The sequence below is a fragment of the Actinia tenebrosa genome, unplaced genomic scaffold, assembly GCF_029948245.1.
Source record: "Actinia tenebrosa isolate PJP-AT-01 unplaced genomic scaffold, QUT_ActTen_1.0 PGA_scaffold2__45_contigs__length_23673736, whole genome shotgun sequence".
Taxonomy (NCBI): domain Eukaryota; kingdom Metazoa; phylum Cnidaria; class Anthozoa; order Actiniaria; family Actiniidae; genus Actinia; species Actinia tenebrosa.
In genome coordinates this window covers 9901761-9924237 of record NW_028292579.1, presented here as the reverse complement: position 1 = coordinate 9924237, position 22477 = coordinate 9901761, and the positions used below count along the sequence as shown (strand labels likewise).

General features: G+C 36.6%; 2 protein-coding genes across 2 annotated transcripts; one reads left to right on the top strand and one right to left on the bottom strand.

Annotated features, from left to right (window-relative positions):
- Positions 1-1361: 1361 nt before the first annotated feature.
- Positions 1362-3151, top strand: LOC148909218 (growth hormone secretagogue receptor type 1-like). Its single transcript, XM_089034519.1, has one exon. It carries the CDS (start codon positions 2045-2047, stop codon positions 3032-3034), a length of 990 nt encoding a protein of 329 aa, XP_088890645.1. The 5' UTR covers positions 1362-2044; the 3' UTR covers positions 3035-3151.
- Positions 3152-13856: 10705 nt separating this feature from the next.
- LOC116306163 (putative aminopeptidase NPEPL1) lies at positions 13857-22461 on the bottom strand. The gene is made up of 13 exons (XM_031716212.2): positions 22280-22461; positions 21840-22016; positions 20306-20557; positions 19216-19297; positions 18894-19036; positions 18484-18561; positions 17789-17889; positions 17299-17353; positions 16359-16526; positions 15725-15802; positions 15226-15268; positions 14851-14918; positions 13857-14686 (listed from the first exon to the last, which is right to left on the bottom strand). Exons 1-13 carry the CDS (start codon positions 22427-22429, stop codon positions 14570-14572), a joined length of 1512 nt encoding a protein of 503 aa, XP_031572072.1. The 5' UTR covers positions 22430-22461; the 3' UTR covers positions 13857-14569.
- Between the last annotated feature and the right edge of the window lie 16 nt (positions 22462-22477).

The following is a 22477-nucleotide window of genomic DNA, read 5'->3' as shown; positions in this document are numbered from 1 at the left end:
TAAGTAAGAATTGTCTTATATTGCTATTAGTAAGTCGGCTGTGTTTGAATAATTGAATCTATTGTTTTCTGTGTCTAGTGTTTTCTCTCCTTCTCTCCGGCTACCTAAATACATCAGAAATCACATATATTGTAATTTATATCAATGTGTTTTAATTTAACATGTATTCACAGTCATTATTAGCTACTTCCATTATACAGAAGAAGTAAAAATTACACTATTGAAGATTTGGAATAGGTGGATTTGAGAATTGGCACTGGTCAGGAAAAATCCTAGATCCACCCCTGGTAATATACAGTTTTCTCAAACAAGCAAGATCGATCGTCTTGCTTTGAATCAAATGGGACTTTCTTTAGCAGTTTGAATAACTTGCTCAGCTTAAGGAGGCTGGAAAGTGTTTTGTACCTTCACATACACTGATCACCATGAATTATGAAGTAAGGACATTTTATTTCAGGCCATAGTATAACAGTTAGTAAACCTGGAAAGCTTACCATGACAACATCAGAACCCTTCTTTTGCCATCAAAAATGTTCATTTAAAAAATCATAACTCAGGGACCAAACGGTAATTTTTTTTTAAACCGGAATATTTCAACTTTGTATCGTATTCTTCTATTTGACGGGGAGGGGGAAAATTCTGTAAGAAGGAATAGTCCCCTTCACAGTTCCCTGCCCCATCTCGAAAAGGTAGCCGTGCCTTTGCATTGAAGCGAGACGAACGGTGAACTTACAATGATAGAGAATAATGTGAATAATTGTTCAGATTACCGATTTTTAAAATGTTTTCCTTAAGTTTTCGAAAACATAAACCAAAGCCATATGCAAAATTTGAAGAAATTTCACAGCAACGTTTTTGAGTTTTTTCAGTTTGAATATTAAAATTATTAAGGACAAAATTGTCCTTTTCATATATAGTTCAATTGCAATACCTACGGCATCCGCTCTAGAGGGCGCGCGCTCAAGAAAGACCGTTTCAAGGCTCTAAGGTGGCTGACTACTTTGGAAAATAATAAACAGAAAATTGAACCTTCTTTTAACCTGAAATTTAATGCTGATTTCAAAACTGCATAGAAATATGTCCCAAGCTTGTTCAGTGAGATAATCACTCCGGAATGACATGCGTTTGTACAAATTTTCGAAGAAAAATAGCGAAAATCAGGCTATGTACAAAAAAGATCATAAAACAGAAACTAAGGAAGAAACATGAGTCATTTTCTCCGAACACGTAACTTACACTATATTTATGAAATACTGATAAAAGTTGTCTTAATAAACTATTGTAGACAATGGAAAAAAAAATTTTTTGTTCAGGTTCTACGGCGTTCAAGTTATAGCACAAAATAAACAGAACGCTTTTTTACATTGTTCTAATAAACAGAATTGTCTTAAACTTTGAAAAATAAAGGGATATTACCTGTTCCAGAAAATAACAAAAAAAGTATAGAGTCCCGCGCAAAATTTGAGGGTTTTGCCCTCTTGAAGTTCAAAACTTGTATGGTTCTTCAATAAAATCGTGTAAATTATTCTGCGGTTTTTGAGCGAGCGAGCTCAAATCGAACTTTCAAAAGTAGTCAGCCACCTTAAATAATACTAGTACATTGTTCAAAAATTCAATGAAAATTAAAAAGTCCTTCAGCTTGTCTGATCACTAGGTGATATCACATAAAACGTCGGCAAATTTATACTGGGAATTTTTTTAAGATGTACCACAGATCCCCGAAAATAATTTGAAAACGTCATGAACAGTTATTAACACGAAATAATCAAGAAACCTAAGTTTCTAAAGCAAAGACAACAAGCTTAAACGAGAGCAGTCGTCGACTATTAGCAAACATTGAATGAGTTATTAATGCTAAATTTCTTTACTATAATAACGATTTTAAAGACTGTCAACGTTCACAGTCGGAAACTTTTTCCTGGGTAAATTGGTTTCGAGTTAATTATTTTGAAGGCCAAATATATTTGAGTTCAGTAAGGAGTCATTTCGTCAGTAGGAGATTGAAGGTGGAAGGGACAGGCTCGTTATCAGTTCAGCTCAAACCATGAACGGTTCGGACAACCTAACGCAAAGCAGCTTGTCGTGCTTCAGTGTACCCGATCCAGATCTTGTACGAACTGTAAAGATAATGGCCATCTTGTTAGTGGGTGGCTTTGCTGTGTTTGGCAATATTTTGATCATCTTCCTCGCTGCCAGATTCACCTTGAAAAGGAACATCCATCATTTGATCATCAACATGGCCGTTTCAGATATTCTCGTTGCTATTATGTATTCGTATCACAACATTCTTTCTCTACTTCGTCTTCCAAATCCCTGGGATCTTTGGGATAATAACGTTTTTGGCAACATCTCATGTAAGGCTTACTACTTCTTCGGTACGGCTTCCATGTATGTGACTTTGACTAGTCTATTGATAATAAGTGTGGAACGGTTCAGATCAACCAAGGTAACTGTACACAGAGTTCGTCCATACACGATGAAAAAACGTCTGGCACTAGTCTCTTGTTCTTGGTTGCTTCCTATGGGACTTACGGCCTACGTTCCTTGGTATGTCCAAATTCACTATGACAGCAATATCCGAGAATGCGATACAAACTCGTCGAGAACTTTTGTATTTCTCTATTCTTTTGAGCAACTCTTTGTTCTTCTTATGATGTGTTTAGTTGTGATATTTAATATCATGACTTCATTCAGACTTTGGAAATCACGTCGAACCTTCGCGCAAGGCAATTTTACTGAAGAACAGAATAGAACTAGAGAAAAACGAACAGCTAAGGCAGTGAAAATGGTGTTGTGTTCGCTTCTCCTTTACACCTGTTGTTATCTTCCAAGTTTTCTCTTCAGGTTCTTTTACGCTTTCCACAATGCAGAAGTGTTTTCAGTATTAGAGCCATTTTTCAATTGCACTATTGATTGGAACACGTTACCCTTTATTCTTGATTTCCTTTTTCTAGTCAACTCTTGCTTCAGTCCTTGTATTTATATTGTTTTTCTAACTGAATTCAGACAAGCAGCTAAAAGACTATTGCAGTAGTAATGAACAGCACTGAACTTAGTAGTCTATTTTGATGGAAAATAATTCTTGTACTATATATCATTCCCATGTACAAATAATGTAAAGTAAAATAAACTACGTATCACTAATGATGAATAAAAAGTTGTATTAAATAGCAAGTTTGTTACTTAGAAAATAACTGATTCTTGTACTATATATCATTACGATCCTTATAAATAAAAAATACAAAAATATTTGTGAAATGAGCTCATTATGATATTCTTTCATATTAAAATCAAAATATTAAGCCATGTTGTTACTCCTTCCTTACTATTTTTGTTTAAAAAAACTCAGATTGCACTAAAATTTGCTTTAACTACAGGGGCGGCTGAAGCTTAAAATCTTTGGGGGTGGGGGGGGAGGGCACTGCAAATTAAAAACCTTTGAGGGGCACTGAAGATTATATTTAACGCTATGTGATAATGACAATGTTTTGTTTGATTGCAGACGCATGCGCCGTAAAACAATGACTAAGAACCAATATTGGGGGGGGGGGGGGGGGGGGGGGAAGACGGGTAGATGGAAAAAAAGTAATTGAATTCCCCCAGAAATCTTTGAAACTTGAAAGCGAGCGATAGCCATATACTTTTCCCGTAATACACTGCCACAAACACCAAGCTTTTCTGTCATCATCCATTCCCGACAATAGATAGAATATACACTTAATGTCTGGTTGCGAGGGAAATGGTTAGTTTTGTTTTCCCGAGAGTCTCGATGTTTCACGAGGCGAAGCGTTTTACACGTTCTGATCACGTGCACTTGATTATTTTTGCGATTATTGTCACGTGCAACTTATTTCCTGGTTGAGATACATTTAGATTTAGCAAGCGTCACGTGGTCATCTTTCAACCTATGAGAGCGTTTGTTGTATCGGAAAATTTCGTAGCTATGTAACAATACTTTTTATGTAATTGCTTAGTATATTTTCCCCTTCGTTTGGTCAGATATTAGACTTCCTACCCAACCACCTGTAATATCTAGAACAGATGGTTATGAAAATATATCAATATCCCGCTTGTGTTAGACGACATTATTATGTGGCAGACTACTTTAGCTAAAAGTAATTAGAAAACTTTCTAAAAAAGCTTATTTTACACAAAATTTTTTGTTCAAAACGAAGGAAGAAAAATGGAGGATCCTGAGCTCGATTTTGGATATAATGAAATGTAATTATTATATTTTCCCCTTCGTTTGGTCAGATATTATACCTCCTACCCAACCACCTGTAATATTTCCAACAGATGAAAATATCTTAATATCCTTGTGTTAGCTAATATAGAGTTTAGATGTCGCGGTACATTTTCAGAAGGCAGACTACTTTAGAAAAGATTATCATTAAAATTATCATTTTGGAAACAAAAAACAAAAAAACGCTGATTAAAAACAAAAAAAAAAAAAAAAAGAATGTGTGCCGATAATGAAATTCGAATACTACCATCTTTGACAGGTTTTCTAAAATTCGCGGAAACCAAGCTTTCCACAAAATAATTTATTCGTTGGAAGCGTAAAAAATAGCTATGAAATTAATTGTGTGAGAGAATCTACTCTGAACATTTATTTCGAGAATTAGCTGAAAATTTTTTGCGGAGTTTTCGTCAATATAACAAAATTTAGCATTTTTGTGATTGATGAAAAGAAAATCGTTCTCAAATGAGAACAACCAAAAAACCAACACCAGCCTTTTACTTGAAGTTAAATTAATTACGTTTTTTTGTTTTGGACAAAAGATTGCTTTATACCTGTTGTTTAAAAAAAAACTAAAACTAAAAGTATAGAGTATATTGCAAATTTTAGGGTTTTGCGCTCAGTGTTGAAGTTCAAATCGTGATGCTTGCTCTGTTAAAATTTCTACGGCTTTTTATTTTAGCGGTGTTGAAATTTTAAATTTGTGATGCTCTAAAATATTCATCGATTTAAAATTGAAATTTACAGTTTCCTCGAAAAAGCAGGTTCGATTGTCTTGATTTGAATCAAAGACGACTTTAGTTTAGTAGTTTCAATAACTTTCTCAGCTTAAATAATACTGGTACATTGTCCAAAAAGCTCAATGTAAATTAAACACAGCAGCTGCTTGTCTGATCACTTGCTTATTTCACATTAAGTGTCGGCAAATTTATACTGAGAAGATGTACTGAGATCCCCGAAAATGAAATGAAAATAACTTGAACAGTTATTAACAGGTAATAATCAAGAATCCTAAGTTTCTTAAGCAAAGACATAAAACGAGAGCAGTCGTCGACTATTAGTAAAAATTGAACAAGAAATATATGTTATTTACCGGCCAGGAGGTCCGAATAGGGAAAAACTGTGCCCGAGGTCTTGAATATACGGACCGAGGCCGTTTATTAATTCTCAATTTCTTTACCATTATAACGATTTTCAGTAAAGACTATCAACACTCGCACTCGGAAACGTTTTGCTGGCTAAATTGGTTTTGAGTTGAATCCGCAATAAAGTTGCAATAAAAGCAACGATGAAAGAAAGGAAGAAAGAAAGAAAAAAAAGAACAAACAAACAAACAAGCAAACAAGCAAAGAAAGAAAACGTCGTAGGGAGACTGAACAACCAAGCAATAAAGTTTTGAGCAAATTCTATATTCGAAAATTCATTAAATCGCATAAGACATTTTCTTATTCCTTGCTCGCTATTTTTTTCTTTCTTTCTTTCTTTCTTTTTTTTATTTTTTGCTTTTCTTTTCTTTCTTTTATTTTTTTATTTTTTTATTTTTTTGTAAAAAGAAAACTCAGAATGCGTGAAATAAAGCACGGCTCTAGCTAAGAACAGGACACAAATGAATAACGAGAAAAAGAACAAAATTCATTACATGGGCCCCCGAAAATCTTCAAAACTTGACAAAGCGAGATATTAGAGTGCACGCATTAAAACCGTGAACATTAAATAGTACTAATTAGTACTATTTCATACAGAATCCTTTGTTTTCTATTGTTTAGTTATCACTATTTAGTGCTAAAAATTAGTATTTGTTTCACGGATTTAGTGTGAGCACTCTACTTGTGAACCACATACATTTACTGTAATACACTGACACAAAAACAATTAGCTTTTCTCTCATCCATTCCCGACGATAGATATAACACAAGATAATTCTCTATATAATTGCTTAGAATTTTTGGTTTAGACAGAAATTAGACCTCCTACCCAACCTGTAATATCTCGGACAGATGGTTATGAGAATATTTTAATATCCTTGTGTTAGACAACATTATTAGGTGACAGACTACTTTAGCTAAAAGTAATTAGAAACACTTCTAAGAAAGCTTATTTTACACAAAATTTAAGGCTTGTTCAAAACAAAGAAAGAAAAATGGGGGATCCTGAGCTATTTTTTTTGTAAGAAAAACTCAGGCTCTAACTAAGAACAGGATACAAATGAATAACGATAAAAAGAAAAACATTCATTACATGGGCCCCGAAAATCTTCGAAACTTGAAAGCGAGAGATTAATTATGAACCACATACTTTTACTGTAATACACTGACACAAAACCAAGCTTTTCTCTCATCCATTCCCGACAGTAGATATAGCACAAGATAAAGAAAAATGAGAGATCCAGAGCTCGTTTTTGAAGATAATAGAATGTTCATATTATTATCTTGCCAAGTTTTCAAAAGAGAAATGGCAGGAACCAACCAGTTTCCACAAAATCATCATAACTTGAAAACGTAAAAGATCTCTGTAGTGGAAGTATTTTTTTCAGAAAATCTACTTTGAACAATTTTTAAGAGAATTAGCTAAAATAGTTAGCGGAGTTTTCGAGAATAAAATAAAATTTAGCATTTTTCCGCTTGTTTATGAAAAGAAATTCGTTCTCAAACGATATATGACAAAAAAAAAAAACACCACAACCCGTTCCTGTAAGTTAAATTAACTACGTTTTTTCAAACTTTGAGGAAAGATTCCTTTTAACCTGTTGTTTTAGAAAATTAAAAGAAAGTTATAGAGTATCTTGCCCAATTTTAGTATTTTGCGCTGTTAAAGATCAAAACGTGATGGTTCCTTGCTACTGTTTCTCAGCAGTTTTGAGTTATGAATTTGGGGCGTGCCAAAGTATTCAGCCGTTTAAATTGTAATATACAGTTTTCTCAAAAATACCAGATCGATCGTCTTGCTTTGAATCAAAGAGGACTTTCTTTATAGCAGTTTCAATAACTTGCTCAGCTTAAGTAGGCTGGAGAGTGTTTTGTACCTTCACATACACTCACCATGAATTATGAAGTAAGGACATTTTATTTCAGGCCATAGTATAACAGTTTGTAAACCTGGCAAGCCAAAGACCATAAACCAAAGATCACAATGAACATGAAAAAATAACGTAAAGCGTTACCATGACAACATCAGAACCCTTCTTATGCCATCAAAAATGTTCATTTAAAAAATCATAACTCAGGGACCAAACGATAATTTTTTTTAAAAACCGGAATATTTCAACTTTGTATCGTATTCTTCTATTTGACGGGGGGGGGGGGGGGGGGATTCTGTAAGAGGAAATAGTCCCCTTCACAGTTCCCTGCCCCATCTTGAAAAGGTAGCCGTGCCTTTGCATTGAAGCGAGACGAACGGTGAACTTACAATGATAGAGAATAATGTGAATAATTGTTCAGATTACCGATTTTTAAAATGTTTTCCTTAAGTTTTCGAAAACATAAACCAAAGCCATATGCAAAATTTGAAGAAATTTCACAGCAACGTTTTTGAGTTTTTTCAGTTTGAATATTAAAATTATTAAGGACAAAATTGTCCTTTTCATATATAGTTCAATTGCAATACCTACGGCATCTACTCTAGAGGGCGCGCGCTCAAGAAAGACCGTTTCAAGGCTCTAAAGTGGCTGACTACTTTGGTAAATAATAAACAGAAAATTGAAAATTGAACCTTCTTTTAACCTGAAATTTAATGCTGATTTCAAAAATGCATAGAAATATGTCCCAAGCTTGTTCAGTGAGATAATCACTCCGGAATGACATGCGTTTGTACAAATTTTCGAAGAAAAATAGCGAAAATCAGGCTATGTACAAAAAAGATCATAAAACAGAAACTAAGGAAGAAACATGAGTCATTTTCTCCGAACACGTAACTTACACTACATTTATAAAATACTGATAAAAGTTGTCTTAATAAACTATTGTAGACAATGGAAAAAAAATTTTTTTGTTCAGGTTCTACGGCGTTCAAGTTATAGCACAAAATAAACAGAACGCTTTTTTACATTGTTCTAATAAACAGAATTGTCTTAAACTTTGAAAAATAAAGGGATATTACCTGTTCCAGAAAATAACAAAAAAAGTATAGAGTCCCGCGCAAAATTTGAGGGTTTTGCCTTCTTGAAGTTCAAAACGTGTATGGTTCTTCAATAAAATCGTGTAAATTATTCTGCGGTTTTTGAGCGAGCGAGCTCAAATCGAACGTTCAAAAGTAGTCAGCCACCTTAAATAATACTAGTACATTGTTCAAAACGTTCAACGAAAATTAAAAAGTCCTGCAGCTTGTCTGATCACTAGGTGATATCACATAAAACGTCGGCAAATTTATACTGGGAATTTTTTTAAGATGTACCACAGATCCCCGAAAATAATTTGAAAACATCATGAACAGTTATTAACACGTAATAATCAAGAGACCGAAGTTTCTAAAGCAAAGACAAAATATTAAACAAGAGCAGTCGTCGACTATTAAAAATTGAACAAGAAAAAACTTTATCAATGTTAAATTTCTTTACTATAATAACGATTTTAAAGACTGTCAACGTTCACAGTCGGAAACTTTTTCCTGGGTAAATTGGTTTCGAGTTAATTATTTTGAAGGCCAAATATATTTGAGTTCAGTAAGGAGTCATTTCGTCAGTAGGAGATTGAAGGTGGAAGGGACAGGCTCGTTATCAGTTCAGCTCAAACCATGAACGGTTCGGACAACCTAACGCAAAGCAGTTTGTCGTGCTTCAGTGTACCCGATTCACATCTTGTACTAACCGTAAAGATAATGGCCATCTTGTTAGTGGGTGGATTTGCTGTGTTTGGCAATATTTTGATCATCTTCCTCGCTGCCAGATTCACCGTGAAAAGGAACATCCATCATTTGATCATCAACATGGCCGTTTCAGATATTCTCGTTGCTATTATGTATTCGTATCACAACATTCGTTCTCTACTTCGTCTTCCATATTTCTGGGAACTTTGGGATAATGACGTTTTTGGCAACATCTTATGCAAGGCTTACTACTTCTTCTATTCGGCTTCCAAGTATGTGACTTTGACTAGCCTACTGATAATAAGTGTGGAACGGTTCAGATCAACCAAGGTAACTGTACGCAGAGTTCGTCCATACACGTTGAAAAAACGTCTGGCACTAGTCTCTTGTTCTTGGTTGCTTCCTATGGGACTTAAGGCATACGTTCCTTGGTATTTCAAAATTCACCAGGACAGCAACACCCGTGGATGCTATCCAAACTTTTTGAGAGCTTTTTTCGTTCTCTTTTCTTTTGATCAACTCTTTGTTCTTCTTACGATGTGCTTAGTTGTGATATTTAATATCATGACTTCATTCAGACTTTGCAAATCACGTCGAACCTTCCCGCAAGGCAATTTTACTGAAGAACAGAATAGAACTAGAGAAAAACGAACAGCTAAGGCAGTGAAAATGGTGTTGTGTTCGCTTTTACTTTACACCTGTTGTTATCTTCCAGGTTTTGTCTACTATTTCCTTTTCGCTTTCGACCTTACCACGGAGTTTCCATCATATTCCTTTGAAACATTAAATTTTATGCTTTCTTTTCTTTTGCTAGTCAACTCTTGCTTCAGTCCTTGTATTTATATTGTTTTCCTAATTGAATTCAGACAAGCAGCTAAAAGACTATTGCACTAGTAATGAATAGCACTGAACTTAGTAGTCTATTTTGATGGAATGGAAGAAATTACACCTCCTACTCAACCTGTGATATCTAGGACAGTTGGTCATCGAAGTATCTTTTAATATCTTTGCGTTATAGCATGTATAATATAACATGGACTTTCGATGTCGCCGCAACATTTGGCAATATTTCCAAATATTCACGCATACGCAGATGATACTTAACTCTACTTATCATTCAAGCCATACAGTTCCTTGGGTGAGACCGAGGCAAGATCTGCTATGGAACGGTGTATTAGGGCTGTGAGGGCGTGGATGGTTGTAGATAAGTTGAAACTGAATGAAGATGCTCATTAAACTCGCGAGCAACTTAGTAAAGTTAGAACTGATAGTCTGTTAATTGGCGACACTCCCATACTATCAGTTAGTGAAGCTAGGAATCTAGGTGTCTGGTTTGATTCTAATCTCCAATTTCAAAATCATACAAACAACACGTGTCAGTTAGCTTTCTATTCACTATATAATATTAGACGTATTAGGAAATACTTGCCTTTCGAAGCTACAAAGACATTAGTGCAGGCTTTAGTTATAAGTCGCATTGATTATTGCAACGCTATATTTTATGGTCTGCCAGCTATTCATATTCATAAATTGCAACGCGCTCCAAATGCAGCCGCAAGGTTACTGACAAACACACCGCGCTATGCTCATATCACTCATGTCATGATAGAACTTCATTGGCTACCTGTTAAATTTAGGATTATGTTTAAGATAATTTTAATAGCTCAGTTTTAAAGTTTTACACGGTCTAGCACCAGTGTATCTTAGTAAATTTTTATCTTTCAAAGAACATTCAAGATATAATCAGTTGAAGATCTAATAGTAATAACACTCTCTCTCGTCTTGCAATAAAATCGGTCAAGACCACTGGAGACAGAGCCTTTTCAGTGGCTGCTCCAGTTTTATGGAACGCTTTGCCGCCAAGCCTTAGGGCTGAGGACAAAATTACTAGATTTAAAAAAGAATTGAAAACATATCTTTTTAGGCAGGCCTATTTTTAATTTCTAATTAAATTATGAGATCGGAGTAACTGTGAGTTTTGGTAAATTTAGTTTATTTAGTGACGTTTATTTTGATTTTCTATCTGTAAATATAATAAATAGGACTACATGATTTTAGATACAGTTTTAGTATAGTTTGATTCTTAATGATTACAAAGATTGTAAAGCGCATTAGATCATATATTTTAATGAATTTTTGCGCTATATCAGTAATAAATATTTACTTCAAGACTCGCTTCAAGACTCGCGTCTCGGTAAATATTCCCCGATATTCACTTCGCCTTCGGCGAATAATCGTTGAATATTTACTATATTAATACACTGCCACAAAAGCCGAGCTTGGGCTCCCTGTGATTATACGTCCCCACAATAAATGACACATTCAGATTTCTTTTTATGTAATTGCTTAGTATATTTTTGCCTTCGTTTGGTCAGATATTAGACCTCCTACCCAACCACCTGTAATATCTCGGACAGATGGTTATGAAAATATCTTAATATACTTGTGTTAGCTAATATAGAGTTTAGATGTCAAGGCAGACTACTTTAGCAAAGAGGAATTAGAAAACTTTCTAAAAAAAGTTGGTAACGAACTAGGCTATCACGCCAAGGATCCCAGGTTCGAGACATGGTAAGTCCAAGGTAAAAAGAAAAGAAAAAGGTAATTACATAAGCAGATCGAAGTATAAAAAGTAAGTAATGGAGGGGAGAGAGGTAGAGAAATGAAGCAAATAGGCCGTGATCTAGTTATTTTGAGACACCCACGACAAATAAATAGATTAAAGGACATTAGCAATATAATTCAAGCAACCTATCATTAAAGGTATATACATAAATAGTCTTTATGGTGGTGTTTTATTTTATCTGGATTGTAAGGGTGGCGAGAAAACGAATTGTTACTTGCCCCTAGTCGTCCCCTGTTCTGCCATTTTGAAAATCTTCGACATGCAAATGTATTCATGTGACGTCATTACCAGGATAGCATTGAAACATCTGGTTGTACAAGATGAAAACAAAATGTATTGCCCAGTTTACAGCTCCATAGTCTTACATAAAAGGATACTAGAAACTAATTTTTACGTTCACTTTCTCCAAAAACTAGTCCGAAAATCAAGGTCTGTTTTCATTCTACCCTGCTAATGACGTCATATGGACGTTAATTATTTCGACAGACTATTCAAGATGGCGGACGCTAAAGAATTTTGGCCAAATTAATTTGCTTTTTATTTCCCACTATATCGGTTTCTTCACGAAATAATAGCATATTTAATGTTGCACCATAATGTGAGCCTTAAACAGACTGCGTTTTTCTATATTGCCAATGCCCTTTAAGAAATATTTTAAGCCTGGTTTTTCATTAGGTTTCAAAACCCATCCACGTGATCCGAAAAGTGCCCTTCCATTGGTTGCTGAGCTTATGAATTATTAATGAATCTGAGAACGAAAAGTAAAAAGTAACAGCTTGTCTGATCACTAGGTGATATCACATAAAGCGTCGGCAAATTTATACTGGGAATTTTTCAAAGATGTACTGAGATTCCCGAAAATAAATTGAAAACGATATGAACAGTTATTAACGCGTAATAATCAAGAGACCGAAGTTTCTAAAGCAAAGACAAAATCTTAAACAAAAGTTGTCAGTCGTCGACTATTAAAAATTGAACAAGAAAAAACTTTATCAATGTTAAATTTCTTTACTATAATAACGATTTCAAATACTGTCAACATTCGCAGTAAGAAACTTTTTCCTGGGTAAATTGGTTTCGAGTTAATTGTTTTGAAGGCCAAATATATTTGAGTTTAGTAAGGAGTTAGCGCATCTTGTTTTTAATCGCATATTTGAGTTGCTTTCTCTTAAGTTTCTTCCTCATATCAATTTAAAATTTCTAAACTTCCTCCCCAATTAAACCAAAGATGACTTGGGTTAAGCTGTATTTTCGTTGTAAAAACAGTTTTTAAGAACACGTTCAAATTCTTATTCCCCGTCATCAGCTCCGTTGCGTGGTTTTGCAATAAAATGGGTCTCCACGAAATTTTTGTGAAAAGGAAATCAAACTTTAAATGTGGTTGGAATAGATCGATTTCACTGACGGCACAGTAAACAGTAAAATTTTCTGGGTCTTATATCGAAGATGATTGAATCAAAGGTTATGCACCCGAAAGAGAATTCAAAAACAATATATCTCCGAATGAATTGTTAGTTATAGTTATAAGAAGTTATTGTTATGAGAAGCTTTCATACCGTGATAAACGATCAAATGTGCTCATATTTAGCGCGCCATGGTTACCATGGAGATTTTCGAGAATAACGATTCTTGTTTGAATTCAAAAACGGCGCGAGTTTGCTCTGATCTATTTTAGAATCAAGTGAATAAAGTCAGACGTGGAAGGGATTATTTTCAAAGATGGTTCTATTTGACCCTGCGAAGAAAGCAAATAGATGGAGCGAAGTTAGAATTTCCTAAAGTCCTTGTGGGAGACGGGAGGACGTGAACCTACTACATGGTAACCATCGTCCAATCAGATGGAGATTTGTAAAATTAGGCCCGTTTACATTGTCAACGGTCTAAGACGATGTCCATCAAGGAAGGTCAGCGCTTTTTTGTGAGCAAAAAGTGTAGCAGATAATCGCTCAAAATTGAGGATTTCATAAAGTTAAACTCAGAATCTGAGGAAATAATACAGTTTTCTGAAGAGAAGGATCATTGAAGGAGGGGATTTTGAGGAAAAAGATGGCTTAAACATTTTTTTTTAACTTTTGAAAAATGTTTTTTTCGGTTGAACGTTTAATCATTCTTTTTTTTGCGAGAAAATGGACAAAAAAACATCTCCCAGTCAATACTACCATCCACTGCTAGCAGAAAATATACTCAGTCTTTTTTACGAAGAAGATATTCAATATTTTATTTTGCTTTGCTTCTACTGATTTCGAAATAGAACGTTTGCATGATGGCGTCATTTTGACTCCCTCGCGAATTTTCGTTCTTATTCAAATATGTATTCCCTCATGAGTATAGTAAGGCAATAAATAGCCAATGTGCACGAGCACGAATATCTAGCACAAAGCATGATGGGAAAACCGAGTACTACATAAATTTTAACAAGGAAATCAATAGAATTATCAAAAAAAATTACTGTGATATTGTCGTCTGTCGAAACACTCAGTTTCATAGAAAATGTCGAAGGAAAAATTGTAAGTGCTCGGTTTCCCATCATGCTTTGTGCTAGATATTCGTGCTCGTGCACATTAGCTATAGGTGCTAATTAAATGAACAAAAGAAAGTGTGCAAGTAAGTCTGGTAGTAGACGTCAATGACGCCCGTCGGTTAGCCTTTCTTTCTGTCTGTCTGTCTGTCTGTCTCTTGCTCGGTCGGTCAGTCGGTCCGACTGTCTGTCCGTATGTGCCTCTGTCTGTCTGTCGCTTGGTTAGTCGGTCCGACTGAATGTCTGTCTGTCTATCTGTATGTGCGTCGTCCGTTTGTACGCCGAACTGTCTGTCTATCGCGGTTTCTCAGTCTGTCCGTCCGTCCGTAGGTCTGCCAGTCTGTCCTTTCTTCAATTGCTCGTCTATCATTTCTTTAAGTACATCTTAATCAGCATCTTTAGCAGGAAGGCTCGAAGCGACGATTTTAAGCAAACTGTTTGACGAACTCTGACCAAACAAAGTCAGCAACAAAGCCACACCGTATCCAGTAGCCCGTTCTCCCTGCCGTAAGAAAAAACTGGTTATTATCCATGTTAAACATCCTTCTTATGTAAGGTACGTTTTTAGGGGGGAGGGCTGGGTATTCAATGGGGAGCGTCATCAGTAAACAAAGGAACTTTTGTTGGGTCATTGCTGTCTACACCCACCCCTCCCTTATGACTTACCGATTCTACAGGGCTTGCCATGTCAACGTGAATCCAAGCACCAGGATAATCAAATCCCAAATGAGCTCCTTCAAAGAAAACAGGGTGGAAAGATGTTAATACCTGGGCTAAAAGCTTGAGTCACGGTCCCTACCCCTCCCCCCTTAGATAGATTAGTCCCTCCCCTTTCCCCCTTAGAGAGATTAGTCCTTATCCCTCCCTGTTCAGAGAGATTAGTTCCTACCCCCCCCCCCCCCCCCCTTAGAGAGATTAGTCTCCCCCCATCCCACACACACATACTTGGAGAGATTAGTTCCTACCCCTACCCCTAGTGGAACATCTGTTTCAACTTATACATGCTGAAGGACCACTCTTAAGGGCTCTAACATCACCTACCGATAAACAGTCCAGCACAAGAACTCTGTGCGTTGTCACGATTCTGAAACAATAAAGTACTCCATCAAATAAAATGTCGAATGAAAACAATACATTCCATTTCTGTGTAGTGGAGCCAATCAGCAACCTAGAATGCACAGGAATCTGATGTTACGTGTAAACAACTAGAGAGCGATCGTCATTTTCTCGTGAAAATAAAAAGATATGTCGTGAAAGGCTATTGTTTTCTGCTGATTTCTGATTGGCTCCACTACCCAAAGTCGGAATGCATTGTTTTGTTCCACAATTTGATTGGTTCTTGCTGTCTAAGTGGCCCCGGTTATAGTAATGGCACTGTAAGTAGAGCTGTGATCAAATTTAACCAATGTTGGAATGCCTTTTCTTGACATTTGCTCCGTCCTGAAATTCCCAAAGCATATGGTTCGAACTTTATTCGCGTTAGACTCCATGGTGGTTTTCGTATTACAATGCAGATATCTCACATGATCTCACAAGTTACCTTAACAGAGTTCTTCATGTCAGCAACGACACTTGAAAATTCACAGAAATGAAGTTCAGGGCAGTATGGCAGAGGATGCTGTACGTAAGAAGTAGATTGATATGTTAGGTGTGAAAGGCATTACACTTTGCAAGGGTGGATCGGATGCATGTGGTGATTGACATTGTGTCATAAAATACACTTCTTTAGCTTGGGCGTAGTGTTCACTTTCCCATTTCAGATTACAATGCATCAATGGACAATCAATAACTTCAATAACACGAATTGACAAACAATTGCGTTTATTGACAATCATTTACCTAAAAGTGAAAATTCATTAGTGCTAATTCGTGTTATTGAAGCTTAATTGCGCGCACAAGAAAATACATTCAGCGCATATGAATGTACAAACGCGCTATTGATTCTCTATTGATGTCCATGAATGTACACGCATATTCAAATATCGTTATTGAAAGTTGATCCGCGCTAATGATGTTACTTGTGGTGTTGATGAAAGTACATTACACGTTATCGATACAACTATTGGCACAAATGAATGTATATTTTCTGTTAATGAACGGCAAAAGGTGTAGTAAATATAACACCACAACGAGTTTTCAATTTGCTAAAAACACAATGGTTTTTCTTTCTTTACCAACAAATCCCCGCTCTTGCGTCCTGCCTGGACAGCAGCTATTTCCCATGATTCCTTGTTGGTCAACAATCCTCCATGGTATCTCCCCGTAGCAATACCCTGGGCCCCGGTCAGGGTCGCCATGTCCAGAACCACGTCAGCTTTGAGGTCCTTCCTGGCATAGTATACCTGGAAATGGTAAAAGGTGCATTGGTCATATCAAAGTGTCTTCATGAATCCTAAAGAAAATCTTTCGGTCCAGGAATCTGAAAAATAGACCTCCTCAGCTTGGGTGTAATGTTTACCCATTTCAGACCACTTGTCATTCCCTTGATAATAACATTCTTTATTTGAGGTGTCTCCATATTCATGTGTTTAGAGCCCTTGCAGCACTTTGGAATACAGCTCAATCTGGGGCACAAAATAATAGGTTTCAATTCCCAGGAGATTGGAATTCTTTTAATTTGTCCCCCAGATTGAGCTGCTTTGACGTCACATGCAAGGGATCTATTCTCATGTGCAACCAAGCACAACTGTTAAACAAAGAAATGATACTCTAGGAAATGAGACATGGTCTGAAATGGGAAAACATTATGTCCAAACTGAGGAGGTCTATTGGCAGGAAATCTGAGCCTTACTTGGCTTTGAGCATGCATGATTTTTCGTCAGCTGAAATAGTGAAAGTCAAATAGTGCCAATGGCCTTTTGCAATAGATTGACACATGATTGTTACGGAATGTCAAAAAAATTGGACTTCCTTTTTTTGCTGCATAACTAATGTTGTATCCAAAACCTTTTCAAAAATACTTTTTTCCATTATAACATATAAAGTTTTTTTGGCCATCCAGCAGAGCCTTCCCCAAGTAACCTTTGGCTGAATTGATTCGTTATCAAAGCGATATATCAGCACGTGACTGTTTGTTGCAAAAGGTCTTTTAGTATGAATAGTATTGTGACTCACCCCATCAGCTAGAACAAGCCGACCCTCTGCATCCGTGTTGTTGATCTCCACTGTTCTGTTCCAAAAAATGTTTCAAAATATCAAGATTCCAATCTTAATAAAGTTAGTCAACATGGAAGCCAAAACGTGAGAACGACGTGGATCATTGGCAAAAACAATTCTATAAATGTTAATTTTAATTAATATAATCCTATAGACCCATTGCATGAGACGTCAAAGCAGCTCAAATTTGGAGGACAAAACAAATGAATTTCAATCTCCTGAGAATTTGACCCTTTTGTTATGTCCCCCAGATTTAGCTACATTCCAAAGGGCTGCAAGGGGTCTATAGAAGATTTGCACCATCTTGTGATGGCAGCCATGACAGGAGGCAGGAACAATAATTGAATCTGATCTAATCTGATTTATAGGGAAAAGGTCTTCAATTGTTGTTCCTCGACCAATGAATACTAAAGAAAAGTTATCAAGTTACATGGGTATTCATGCTTACTTTCCAGAATAGAATGTATGGATATCATCAGGCCTTGTTGAATTAGGACCAACAGCATTTTCTGCCAGGCAGAAGACACCATGGAGATTCTCCCTGAAACCCTGGACAAGGATTTACCAGGAAATTATGATGTTAATACATAATTGATAATGGTTCCATAATAAAATTGTCTTCGTTTTACAAGGGTAGCACTTAATAACCTGTGATTCCCAGGGGGTACTCCCCTATATTCGCTATATGGATACATGCCGCCAAACAGGGTATGGTCTTCAGCGATTTTACTCTGGAACATGGTATATAAAATAGCGCTCGCTCTGGGACAGGGTATATGAAATCACGCTCTCTCCTCTCTTTAACAAGGTATTTGTTTTCACAATACAGGAACTGGGTATGATTTTCAGCTATCTTGCTCTGTAACAGGGTATGAATTTCAGCGATTTTACTCTGGAACAGGGTCAGGGTTCAGAGGGCTCAGCTGCACATCCCTACCCTAAACGGGCAAGATTACCCCCGGGCTGTGATTAACAAACCTGTGACCCTCGTTCCATGATTTGGAATTTAGAAATTGATTTTTATAGAGGGAGGCAAACTGGAGAATCGATGAGTGAAAAACCTTTGAAGGGCAGGAGAGAACCAACAAGTATGTCTACCTACATGTGATGGTAAGTGCGGCGATCACTGTTACTACACATTACCTGTTTGACTGCAGCTCTAAATGCACCCAAGATGGCAGCTGCTCCTCCACAGTCCCTCTTCATACCAGGCATTGCAGTCTGTGGTAAGAAAAAGTTTTGCATCATTTTATTAGAATTACATGACAGCAAGAAACACTTGAATCCATGCAAGAACCTTTTGATAGTTTGTTTTGTTGCAAAGTATTGAATTCCATACTCGTTTGTAATAAAAATAAGGGGAATCGTCATTATGGCAAAGTACGTCTTGGTGGATGTGTATCAAAGTGTCTCCATGACATTGTCGAAAAACATGAAGTTTGCAAGAGGCACGCACTCATGGAAATGGAAACACCTTGATTGATGTCATACACTAGTGCCTTACCTTACAGCACCCCACCCCTCCCCTCTACAGTTCCTTAATGTTACCTTACCTTGCCTTTGATTGAAAGTCCACCAGTGTCATACACAATCCCTTTACCCACCCAAGCAAATGTACGAGTGGCATCTTTAGGAGTATGACTCAAAATGGCCAGTGCAGGTTGATGGATGGCTGCCTTCCCTACTCCATAAATACCTTGAAGAAAATGTTAAAATAGTAAGTATCGTAGTAACTAGAAATCCTTTATTTTTTCTATCTATGATTTTGCCACTGCAGCCAAAGTCTAAACATGAAAGCAAACATATAAATGACATAGCAGAGAGAGCACTTGCCTTTTACCAAAGCCCAATTTAAGGTCTGATGATTTAACTAACCTCCAAATCCTCTCTCTCTGAGTTCCTCTCCTTGGATGATAGTAGGCTCAATTCCAAGTTCTTTGCCGACTTTCCTGATTTCCTGTTCATAAAAGATTACAAAAGAACTATCTTCCATTAAGTCAAATCACAGCTTAAAGGCATTTTCACCACTCATTTAACATTCTGTAATAGAGCAAAGGCACTTGAACTGTGAAATAGAATCGACTAGTTACAAACAAATAGTCGCTATTAGTCGCTATTCAGAGACTAATAGTCATTATCACCGAACCAGAAGAGTTTATATGAACACTCTAATGAATTTGGGCTTATAATAAAACTAGATAAAAAACATATTTGTATTTCATGGTCTCTTGTGTATTCCTTTTTTTGTCATGTAAACTGTTCTGGTTGATCAGTGATAACGACTATTAGTCTCTTAATAGTGACTATTTGTTAGTAACTAGTTTGATTTAATTTCACAGTTCAAGTGCCTTTGCTTTATTTGAATCTTTGAAACTCCTTGAAACAGAAATAACGGTAGTGAAAATTTACACTAGTTTGAGAACAAAAACCCAGTTTTAATTTCATATTTGAACCACTAAATAGTATTGGGATGTCATCAGTTGGGTAGGTAGGGTATGCATGTCAATAGGTAAATACCTTGCCAACACCATGATTGCAAATATGGAACTATACTATAAAGAACATACATTATATTATTTACTTAATGATGTTTTTTTTCTGTCAAACTTTGCTAATCACCATTATAAAATAATGGTTATAATTTAAATATCGCCTTCTGATTGGTTGGAAGAGCATGCTTTGTGAGAGCACACAGCAAGTGTGCGCCCTTTCAGTTGCGTCATTCCTATTCAAAGTATCAGTCATTGTAATTTTAATCTTATTTATAAAAAATAAAATAACTTGCTTGTTGTGCTGTGTGGAGTCATAAAGCACTTAGGGATTCAGGCAGAACACTTGAGAAGTCTTGAGAAGTACTCTGCTACAAGTCATGCTTCTGCTAACATTTCTCTTGTGTTCTGCCAACCCCCACATGCTTTATAGCTGCATCAACATGCATGTGCATTTTCTGTTTCTTCATGCTCACCTCAAGAAAATTGTCCGTATGCATAATATTGCAAGGAATATCAACAATTTTTGCAGCCAAGCGAATACTCTCAGCAGTACTTGTCAAGCATTTGATATCATCATCTGTTACTTGTTGGCCATCAGTGGTTACAAATTCAACAGTAATTTTCTTTGACTGTTTGGCAGAAGAGTTTGTCTTGAGCGAGAACAGAGGAAAACACCTGGCAATGGCACAACCACTAGCAAAAACATCTTTCTTTTCACAAACAACCTAAGAAGAAATAAAGTACATTTTCTATAAAACTGCTGGTAATAACTGAGCCAAAAGACTTATCTAATCTTGTATAAAAAACTTCATTGTTATCAAACCATGAAACAACCTGTGGGCGGATCAGGTTAGCTAAATCAATTAAACAATTTCTGGGCTGTGATGATATATAGGTAGTTTACCCAGACCCTTCTCACAAATAATCCAAGGCTCTGGTTACACACAATAATAATAATAATTACATGTTTTGCCAGGGTAAGCTCGTCAGCATAAAGCTGTTACCAAAGAGCGCCTTGGTAGACCCAGATCTTAGGTCGTCAGATATGTGCATGCTCCACCTATTCTGACTTCCGGTATAAATTCAAGCCATTAAGAAAAACAATCTAGCTTATTTATATACACTGTTTATGGAACAGTTTATTTATTGTTTGAGTTTTCCTGGAGTTTTTGCTCCCCTGGCAAAGAAGCTAACTACAGTACGTAAGACAGAACAAGTACACACATTCCCCCTGGGGGGAAGGGAGGGGGACTCCGGGAAAAAAGTACCGGGGATGCTCGTCAGAAATTTTCAAAAAGGCCCCTAAAAGATACCGGAAGTCTTTAAAGAAGGGCGTGGCTGAATGATTTTTAGACCCTAAGAGATACCACAACTAATAATATTAAAAAGCCATATCGATGCACGCTTCTCTCCTTTTCCGAGACCCTAAGAGATACCAGAAAATGCTGATTTTCAAAAATTCACGTTTAACACCCTAAAAGATACCAAATCGCAAATTTTTACCCCTAAGAGATATGACGAGCATCCCCAGTACATTTTACCAAGAGTCCCCCCCCCCCCCACCTGGGCACATACCTCAATAGGTTTCAGTAACACCCACATCCCCAGTAACAATCCCAGAAACCAAACTTACAAAGCAATACTTGGACCATTCTCCCACTCATTTTTAAACAATGGATGCTAATAAGAAATCTTTTGGTAAATGGCACCAGCAACCCCCCCCCCCCCCCCGTCCCGAGAGGCCCCAATGATGTAACATGCAATCAGAGAATTGCATAACTTTTCCAGGTACCGTCTGAGGCATGCACATAGCATCACTAAGAGGCCTTGATGATGTAACATGCAATCAAAGAATTGCATAACTTTTCCAGGTTCCGTCTGAGGCATGCACATAGCATCACTAAGAGGCCTTGATGATGTAACATGCAATCAAATACTTGCATAACTTTTCCAGGTACCATCTGAGGCATGTGCCAAAGCATCATGTCATTTACTCCAGCTACTCACCACTATCACTGCATTGCCGGCCGGCAAGTATGACTTGACTAAGCTCTTTAAGACATGTGGATGGCATGGCGAGTTGTGACGACTAGCATTGGATGGCAATGAACATGCAACAACCTGGTTTAACCAGATATTACAGGAATCTGACTCACTAAGTGACCTCAGCACAAGATTGAATGTCTGGAAAAAAGATCAATCAGAATAATTTGACATTGCTCAGCTATATGTAGACAACGAATTCCAAAAACTTACAGCACTGCAGTTCCCCCCACATAATTAGCTTACCTTAATTTACCAAACAACTAATCATAATTATTGCAGATCAGACAAAACGTTTTCTTGGCATTTTTGACGCCAAGAAACTAAAAGGCGTAATCCACTTTAGATACTTCAATGCATTTTTAAAGACTTTTTTATCGAGTTTAACTACCTAATTTACTTACCTTACTATCAACCGATGGCTGTAATTTCTCCGCAAAATTGTCGTACGTGACCATAGAGAAATTTAGAACACTTCCTATGATGAGACATCCTCTTTCTTTGGGATCAGAGGAGGTTTTTTCAAAAGAAAATTCTAAAAGGACTTCCGCCATCTTAAAACCGAGAGAAGACCGTAAGACAAACAAAAACTATTAGAGAGG